This window comes from Eriocheir sinensis, chromosome 17, assembly GCF_024679095.1.
Source record: "Eriocheir sinensis breed Jianghai 21 chromosome 17, ASM2467909v1, whole genome shotgun sequence".
Lineage (NCBI taxonomy): Eukaryota > Metazoa > Arthropoda > Malacostraca > Decapoda > Varunidae > Eriocheir > Eriocheir sinensis.
In genome coordinates, this window is record NC_066525.1 from 16,354,038 (window position 1) to 16,364,256 (window position 10,219).

Sequence of the window (10,219 nt, forward strand, 5' to 3'; positions counted from 1 at the left end):
TTAATACTTCCACCCGTTCACTAAATCCCATTGTTATGCATACATTATTTTACATCAACAGTATATTTAAGGCAAGCTTCCCTCTACACCTGATATGTAGTTTTCTGATTGAGATAAAACTGCCAGCCAGAGATGCCCAGGGTGACAATGTAGAGGCAAGCAGCGATGAAGCAGTTGAATGCATTGTTCTTGAAGCCCTTAGTGACATCAGTTACAAAATTATCCCTGTTGTCATAGTGATCCTCCAATGGCAGGTCTTCGAGGAATGCTGGAACCTCACTGTAGAAGAACACTCCCATCACCAGCAGCTGTATCAAGCCCCAGACACTGATCAGCAGCAGGCACAGTGAAAACTTGTAGCCACAGAACGTCATTTTCAGTTAGCTCCTTTGCTTACCACCTTCAAGCTGCAATGAAGGTAAGTGTGTGAATATTATGTCTTTATCTCTTCAATTTTTTTTTTTTTTTTTTCGTTGGGGATATACCCCAAGGGAGGAAGGCGGTGCATGTCACGCAACCACCGAGACGGCTGGTACAAGAGAGATGCCCAATTATTTCAAGGAGGAGGCCCAACAACGGGGCTGAGGCCTGAGGGTGTCGGAAAGAGCCCATGGTGCACCTTTCCACTCCCATGGCACCGGGCAGGTCTCGAATCCATATTCTTCCCATACCAAAGAGAATGTTACATGCAGGTCCCTATGTCAGGTCTTCAAATAAATAAGAATAATTGGAGTGACTTCACTGAACCTGCTCATGTATACTTGAAGATCTATATTAAATCCCACCACGGTTATCTCTCCCAACATGAGGAGGTTGGGTCATTTGAGCTGTTCTTCAGACAACTACACCACCCTTAACAATAGTATATTTTTTGTGGCATGTCACTGTACTCTTCATAAGTAATACAATTATAATTAATGCCTTTGTAGTTGGGTACCAGACCTGCTGTGCACTTTTCAAGGTGAGGTCTTACCAGTGTGTTATACATATCTAATATTACTCCTCACATACTACCCAAAGTTCCTCTTATAACACACAAAACAGGAGAAGAAAGGAGAATGAAGAAAGATTTTAACAGAAGAGGGCAGGGAGGATCGTGAGTATAATTATAAAGTGAGAATTAAAAAAATATGGAGAAGTGCATGACTGTCTGAAACAAAAAAATAATTCGTAGCAAACCCAGCCACTGCATTGCTTCTTCTACTTGGAAACAATGGAAACTATATATATGGTCAAGTACGGACCCGAAATATGGGAAAACATATGCAGATGTCAAATATTTCTGATATGATTTGGGTCAGGTTAACATGATACTGGCTCTATGTCAAAAATATATACATACAGTTCTTCATGCACTTTTACACTTTGCTCATTTCCATAAAACACCCACTTGCATCATAACCCTTCCAGCCTGACCGAGTTGGAAAGATGATATTTGCAGCTAATATATAATCTTTCTAGCACTCCTCCAACTCTCAGCACCTCCATAGTAGGCGGTAAATTAACGGCATGACCCGTACCTGAGTGTGAAGACCCCAGAGAGCACGGGCAGCAGCAGTAGGTGTGTGTATGAGTGAGTGTGAGCCGCGCCGCCACGTGGATCAATACCCGACTTTCCCGTCCGAGCCTTGGCCTTGGTCGTGGCGGGGAGTCTCCTGTCCCGTTGCTAAATCTGAAATGCCCTTTGATTGATTGAGTGATTGATAGTTTATTGTTGCAGGTAAACAACAAGGGAGAAGGGAGGAACATGCCATCCCAACCCCCAGGCAGGACAGAGTGTGATTATACAACTATTAATACATGTGTAGGTAGCACCATGAAATTAAAAAGATACAATGGCTCCCTTCCAGAACCCCTGAATAATAAAACTAAGATATACAGGTGCTACCCCTTATCCTTCTCGGCATTCTCCATAATATTAGGTATGCTACTCCTTTCCCACGTTCTCTTGAAATCTTTCTTGATCGCGGTATTTATTTTTTTCCTGACACCCAGATGAATATATATTTTTGTTTAAAGGGAGAAATTTGAGTTATGCCTGATTTCCCTTCAAAATGTGCGGATTGACTATAACTGATTGATGGTTACTGTTGTAAATCCCGACCCCCCAGGCAATACATACTGTGATTTGCAGTAATACTAGAAACATGCGTAAAATATTCATATCACCATGCAGTGGATGATATGAAGGTAATAATAGGTAAATAACACCAAGACACACTGTTATAAGTAGGGTCCCTGGGCTGGCCGAGGCACCCAAACAAACATCTGCACCTGTCACAGCGGGGCGAGGAGGGTGTTCAGGCCGCCACAGCGCTTCAACACCCCATTATAACACCCAGCAGCCACGAGCCTCGCCCTCCGTGCTGATGTCGCCCAGGTATAATGTGCATGAGTGGCTGCCCCGCGTATCCTCAGCTCGCCTGGTTAGGCGCCCCAAGGCACCGTATTAATCTATGCAAGGAAGGGTTCGGGAGTACTGCGGCAGCTCTTATTTGACTAGTCACGCACGTTAAAGGATGTTACGGGTACTTATGGCTTCAGTTTGTGTATTGTAAGGAAATGCGTGGAGGCTTGCGCGCAGGGACTTGTAGTGCCTAGGATTGCCACCTTGAGCTCAGAAAAATAAGGAACGCGACACCTCGCTCTCCAACACAAAATGGTAATTATTGAGAATCACTACGCGCCTCCAAAATACGATATTACGCCTCCGTATTATAGTTAAGGGACGAAATACATGTCCCTTAACCATAATATGAAGGCGGAAAAACTTAAAAGTAAAGAAAAGTGGTAAAGGTAGTGAAAAGGCATATATATTATACACACGTGCGCCGCTTTATTTTGATGGCGGCCATTGAGAAGTGAGCAGTGTTGCCAACGATCCGGTTAGCGATGGTACGCTTAGTTAGCCATTAGACCACGCATGTGAGACCAGGTCCACCACGCGTGGTTATTTTTTTTTTTTTGGAACACGCACCTATACCTAATTCTATACCCGGCCCAAACCTTCACAAAACCCTTTGGGTATAGGTGCGTGTTCTAAAAAAATAAATAAACACGCATGGTGGACATGGTCTCACATGCGTGGGCTAATGGCTAACTAAGCGTACCATCGCTAACCGGATCGTTGGCAACACTGCTCACTTCCCAATGGCCGCCACCAAAACAAAGCGGCACGCGTATGTATAATATGTCTTCACTACCTTTACCGTCATATTATAGATAAGGGACATGTATTTTGTCCCTTAAGTATAATATGGAGGCGTAATATCGTATTTTGGAGGCGCGTAGCGATTCTCAATAATTACACACAAAATGAATCTGTAATTTAAGGAACAGGTGGCAACCTGCCTGACTGACAGCCACTGCCCACTGGTAGTGGAGGCAGGAGGAAAGGGCCAAGGGAAATAGACATTACATTGAATATTTTACAAGTATTTTAGGACAACCCTTGACAAATTCATAATTTTATGGGCTGTGTTTTTGATTGACCAAAAAGTGCATTCACAGCCAAATACAGAACAAATAGCTTTCCTTATTGATTCAAAATAGAACACCTCACTCTCCAGTGCAGATCGAATCCATATTTTAAGGAATGGGTGGTAACCCTAAAATATATCTAACCTTCTATGACTGACTTATGCTGCCCACTGGTGGTGGAGGCAGAAGGAAGGGGGGAGGGATGTTACGTTGCATACTTTACTCATATTCAAGGACGACCTTTGACAAATACATAATTTTACGGACCATTATTGTAATGGACCCAAAAATGCACTCACTACAATTTTGAAATACTGAATCTTACCTGTAATTTGTAATTGCTATTGCTTTAACTTGGGGATTTAAGTTTAAGTATTTATCTATTTACCCATTGTACTTGTTTTCTTTAATATTATTCTACTACTTATCCAGCTTTTTGTATAATCTTATAATTGTATAATTGTCTGTGAAATGCTGGTCAGTGAAATTTGAGGAGCTAATTTAATCATCGATAGGTTTCCACTTCAGTGGCAATAGGATCCTATCCTGAAGGAGAGCATCCACCATGGATTTTTAAAAAAATTATAAAATTGAAAAAATTCACATGTCTTAGTACATGCCTCAGCTAGCTTGTGTGCAAAATATTATGAAGAAATAAACAAAAATGACAGAGTTATGGCTGAATACCCCCCCAAACCCTCTTCCCCTTGTCACTCACGTCACTCTAAAACACTTGCCTGTGCCATGATGGGCTGGGGCCAACTACCATCCAGGCCCCTCAAAAAAACTACCAGCACTAAAGGTTGGGACATAAAAAAAAGCTATATTCATACACAGGTGCATACATCATCATGTTTTAGCATAGAAAATGGCCTAAAAGAATATGCGTGTGGAATCTTGACGCAAACTTGCATCTGCGATGGCCATAGAGGCAGCAGAGCTGACACATACATCAGTCATCCCGTAGGAGCCAGAGATAAGTTTCGCACATCGGCTCGTGACCAGGATTTCCAAGAAAAAGACACCATCAGACACAAAGTCCTTCAAAACGAAGAAAAAAACTAGAATTCAGTAAAGAATACCAACCGGGAAGGCATCTAGGTTTAAAGGGCGAACTCTTTAAGTCCCCACAGACTAACTCTCCTTTTTAGAAAACAGGATTAGTTTCATTTTTTTTTGCAATAACTTCACCACTATTTGACCGATTTTAATAAACAATACATCATTGGAAAGAGGAGCTGAACCACAAGTTTTTCATCCAGAGTTTTCTTTTCAATTAAGGGACAATTGTCGGTAAAAAAAAATATTGTTAGATACACCAACAAAATTGAAAATTTTTCATCATTTAACTAAAGCAGAATTGAAAATTTTTCCCAGATGAATCTTTTGGATTCTGCTTTAAGTTTCTTTGGTATTTTTTTCAGCAATGTAGGTTATTAGATGTGAGAGAAAATGAGTTAAGTTTTGTTAAAAAATTACATTTTATTTTTTCTTGCTATTATGTATCGACTTATAGATCTGAAAGTAAGCGTACATTACTTCACCATAAGCATACATTTCACATGGATATAATCAGGATCATACACTAATAATTAAAGAAGTGGCGGATGCTCCCCTTAATGGCAATCTGCTACTATTTTAGCTGCAAAAGACTAATATCCTTAAGTGTGTATGCAAGTTTTATAAGAAGTTATTAATTATATGCAATGTAATCAGGAATTGTATCTGTATGATTGAAAAAATCTTTCATTACATATTATTCTCACATTTACACAATTAAATGTCTTTCTTTCATGCTCAGTGTATTCAGGCTCCTGTTGTGATTATCTCTTTTCATGTTCTCAGTGCTGTTTTGTGATAATATATTTTTTTTCCAGTGCATAGTTTGATGACAACGATGGAGGCTGTTAGTGGATGAGAATATAGAGATTTTGCTCTCATTTGATGATGTCACCCAAAATTCAGCCAGCTGTTGACAAAGTAAGTTTTATAATACACTGTAATTTAATATAGAAATAGGGGTTCATTTGCCATCTTCCTACTTATAAAGGAATCAAGATAAAAATATATATAAGCAGTGAGTTTTGTGCTGTACTCTTCCCATGAAACTATGAAGTCTGCAGTAGGCATTACCAGCAGCATGTAAAATATGTAATGAAATGTTTAAGGACTCATTGAGTGGCTTCATCCTTTAGTGCTCACATATTCTTCCTTTCAGGTAACGTGAATGTGGAAGGCAATGCGACGCAGTGGTGGGGTCTGGCTGTGTCGAAGGCCTCTACTTAGTGCTGTGCAAGTGCTGGCCTGTGTAGGGGCCTTCATGCTTGGCAGCCTGATGACCCTCATGTCTATTGACCCCATGAGGTGCGACATTCACCAATGCACGGAGAAAATCAAGCGAACTGATGTCGAAGATGTAAACAGCTGGCTGGGAATGTGGGGCAAGAGTGGCAGAGGCCCTGAGAAGAGTGTATTCCTTGTAATTGTTATGCTGAGTGCCCCAGCCAACCGGGACCAGAGGGAGGTCATACGGCAGACGTGGCTCAGTGAGGAGAAGTCAGACACCCTCCACTTCTTTGTGATAGGAACCAGCAGCCTCAATGAAGACCTCAATGCAACAGTCTTGGCTGAGCAGAAGAAATATGGAGACTTGATGCTGCTTGGGAATGTAGTAGACTCATATCAGGCCCTAACTAAGAAGCTGTTGGCAAGCTTTGTGTATGTCCACTATAATGTTAAATTCAGATTTTTTATGAAATGTGATGATGACACTTATGTCCAGCTGACAGAACTGCACAAGGAGCTTAAGAGTGTTCCCTACAAGCAGCGCCTATATTGGGGCTTTTTTGATGGGAGAGCCTCCCCAAAGAAGGCTGGCCCATGGAAGGAGGATGAATGGGTCCTGTGTGACAGATATTTACCGTATGCTCTTGGGGGTGGCTACATTCTTTCATCTGATGTGGTTAATTTTGTGGCATCCAGTTCCAAGTACTTAAAGTTGTACAAGAATGAAGATATCTCCCTTGGGACATGGTTGGCCCCTCTGGACTTGCACAGGGTTCATGACACAAGATTTGACACTGAATACAAGTCTCGGGGGTGTAACAACAAGTACCTGGTGTCACACAAGCAGAGCACTTTACACATGCAAGAAAAATTCAGTTCTTTAAGGAATCTAGGAAGGCTGTGTCGTGAGCAGTTCCAGGTTCGCAAGTCTTACAACTACAAGTGGAATGTCCCACCTTCACAGTGCTGCTTGAGAAATGATTCTTCAATACCCTAAACTAGTCACAAAATCAAGCTTTTTAGCATTAGGGGAGGAAGGTGTGCCAGAATAATATATTTACCCACTTAATGTGTGGCATTGTCCTTCAAGTAATTCAAATTAATGCTCATTGAGGGTGTCATCAGATGTGCCACCAACAAGACAGAAGAAATGTATATTTGGAGTGTAGTGAAAGTTCAGGTGAGTAAAACTGAGGAACATGATGGAAAATTCTGTGATATGGTTTGGGTAACTGTAGAGGAATCCAATCTTATTTAAGATTCAGTCTAGTCTATCATACCAGTGTTTGTTCAGATTTCAGTGAGGGTTAAGATGTCTTAGCAATTGAGATTATTATTAAGATTTGTCCAAGATAACTGTAGAAAGAGTATTCTAGTGTTTGTTCTATTCATAAAACATTTTCTTGCTTGTTAAGTAATGCATATGTCTTACGTAGGGTGTTTACTACTAGTTTAATGTCACACCGGATGATTTTCCTCATACAATACCTTTTGGCTTTTGAGTAGCAACAAAAAATAGAAGGTACAGTGGATGAATGTCAATTTAGTTGGAATCACTATAAGATTATTGACTTAACCTGAGACCCTGAATAAGGGGCACATCAGTTCTACACAGATCCTTTCTATAGCAGGATCTAAATTTGCAGGAATGTCTCATCTACAGAGAATCTGCTTCATCATTCTCATCTTTTTCTCTTGCTATGAGGGTTCTCTCTCAAACCTTTCCATGTTTTTTTTGTATACATTTATTTAGCATTGTATTTCTCCAGTACTACTTTATTTCAATTACAATTACAATTCAATTTAGCACGAAGTTGACTAAACACAAGTTTCTTTGGTACCTATCTTGCACAATTGACATACTACTGTATTAGTTTCGTGAAGTTGCTGTCATGTTTTAGTGTGGGGAGAAGTTTGGCTATCTGAAATTATAACACAGGTCCACAAACTTTTTTCTAGTAATTGTCTTGGAATGAATCAGTGAGTTTTATGTCATGTATTGTCCCTTAAAGTTGGGTATTAGCTGTATAAAGTGCCATGTGAAATAACCTTTATGATTTTATTTATTTATTTATTATGTACTTGATTATTGTTGTCATTTCTTCACAAAGTGTTCTCTTTTTTACTGTAGAATATAAGTTGATTTAAAAGTATCCAGTGATACAGTAATAACTTCATAAACTGTGTAGTGGTATAGTCAAACTATTTCAAAGAGTTCGTTGAGATGTTGTCTTCCGCGGGTCCTTTCCTCCCCTCAGTTCTGCCACACAGTTCTAACATCTATGTTTTCCTCTTATATGTTACCTATAGCTAGCATATGAGAGAAAGATATGGGTGTTGGAATTGTGTGGCAGAGCAGAGGGGAGGAAAGAACTGGTGGAAGCCAATGCCTCAACGGACTATTTGAAATGACTTGACTATAGTACACATATCATCGTGCTATATTATTTATAGTAAGAGTTGTGATAGCTTCGAAGACAATATTTTTGTGCAATCAGCAAATTACAATCCATTTCATTTACATGATAAGGGCTATACATAAGTTAGGCTTTGATGTGTTGCCACTTTCTACTTAAACCTTCACATTTGTAATAGGTAGGTAAAGATATGTTAGCTGCAGAATGCATAGCTAAATGTTACATTCTCCAGTTCTTCCCTCCCCAGGTTACCCCAGATACCCAGTCATGGCCTGTAAGACAAGATGGAGCCTTTGTGTTATCTACTTCTTCTTGAACTTTAATCTCCAGGTGTACAGGTATAGGCAACAGTTTTTTTAAGTGTGTATGATTATAATATATTTAGTAGCCAAGAGAGTTGGAAAAAAACCCTTATCTCATTCACCCAGTTTTCATTGCAAATATTACTCATCATAGTGTTGTCTTCTCATAGAAAGTATAAAGTAGCTTTCGCCTAAATTATTGATTGTAGTATTTTGTATATATTTTGTATTGCTAGTGTTTTGTACTGGTTTTCTTTATGTAATATGACTCCCTTCATGAGGGTATATCAAGCATGATTGTCATTGGAAAGCATTGTGTATATCAGTTCTTTCAATTTTATTATAGCCCCAGCATTTTCATTAAGATACATAACATGCTATAATTATTATGATTTCTATTTATTGAAGTATCTGATTTCTTAAGCTAGCAAAAATGGATAAACTATGAAGTAGGATATGGAGGTTATAACTGTGATCAGTGCCATGAATATATTTCCCTTTGAAAATTCACCAAGGTGCTGATGGGACTGTAGATCCCATACCACTTTTACAGACACAAGATACTTTTCATTCTAATTCCTTTTATTGTAAACTTGTCATCCATAGTCAGTTCATCACCTGCAGCCAGTATTATCATTATGGAGGCAGGGATTTTGTTATGGAGTTTTACTTCTTTATTCTTCTTAAAAGAAAAGAGGTCACAGTCCATTGAAGCTGAAACCTGAGATATTGACCTAAGGGTGATAACTAAGAATACCCTCACCAAATAACTGATCTTGCATTACTTGAGGTATTATTGGAAGCTGACTCATCACTAAAGATCTCTTACATCTTTTTATATATATTTGTCTTCCAATGCTGACGATCTAAGTTATATTGTATCCCAGGTGGCTCCAAAGTGTGACATTCTACCTGATCCCCAAAATATTTTCTGAAAAGTTGTTTATCTATATTCGTAATCACTACTGTTGCCATCAAAATAGTCCTGTTGAGAATGTACATAAACTCCACATTACGTACCATGGAAGCTTTATCTGTCAGCTTTTTTCAGTCTTTACGATTCCATAATGATATCTGCCAGTGTCGGATCTTCATCGAAAGATCTAAATCACCCTCATGTCTTCCTTATTCTTCCTCGTCACTTTGCATATGAGGAACAAAGGCTCTGTGAACTCATTAGCTCATTATAGACCCACATGGATTTGACTTTGGGTGTCATAGACAATTGACCTTTCACCGATGCAGTTGTGGCGTGCTGACCATGGACCAATGTCAAAATCTGCATTAGTGAAATCCATTTTACCCTATTAAATGCCTAACTGATATAGTAGAACTTTTATTTAACACAAATCTATTTAAGGTTGTTTATTTAGCATCAATTCTCCTTCAATAGTATGTAATTTGAATTAATATGACTTGCCACATAATAATGAGCCACTGTGGGAAGCAGTGAGGCAAGTCAGTCAAACAAAAAATAAAGAAACTCTTTGGAAAATCAGTGAGCACAGTAACATGAGAGCACCAACGAGAGAGTGCGGTAGGTGGAGGCCCTCCTGATCTCTGACTTGCTGAGGGGAAGAATAGTGTGACTGCTGGCTGGCTGATTCGGCCTCTCTGTGACCTGCCCAGCTCTCACCTGGAACTAGCAAATCTGAAAAAAAAATACACCACTCAGTTATACTTAGAGTACAATCGAGGTAATTTTCATAGAATTGTACCTTACATCAATAGATT

General features: G+C 39.4%; 1 protein-coding gene across 5 annotated transcripts; it reads left to right on the plus strand.

The window, feature by feature from the left end:
* The first annotated feature begins 2,235 nt into the window (after positions 1 to 2,235).
* Positions 2,236 to 9,810, plus strand: LOC127000022 (beta-1,3-galactosyltransferase 6-like). 5 transcript variants are annotated; one of them, XR_007753691.1, is made up of 4 exons: positions 2,236 to 2,380; positions 5,358 to 5,460; positions 5,699 to 6,946; positions 8,431 to 9,810. XR_007753691.1 is itself a non-coding variant. In XM_050863411.1 (3 exons), exon 3 carries the CDS (start codon positions 5,708 to 5,710, stop codon positions 6,761 to 6,763), a length of 1,056 nt encoding a protein of 351 aa, XP_050719368.1. In that variant the 5' UTR covers positions 2,236 to 2,380; positions 5,358 to 5,460; positions 5,699 to 5,707; the 3' UTR covers positions 6,764 to 9,810. The 5 variants fall into 5 exon arrangements, 4 of the variants coding, with proteins under 4 accessions (XP_050719368.1, XP_050719369.1, XP_050719370.1 ...); XM_050863411.1 differs by having other exon boundaries at positions 5,699 to 9,810; XM_050863412.1 differs by having other exon boundaries at positions 2,243 to 2,380; positions 5,365 to 5,460; positions 5,699 to 9,810.
* The last annotated feature ends 409 nt before the right edge of the window (positions 9,811 to 10,219 follow it).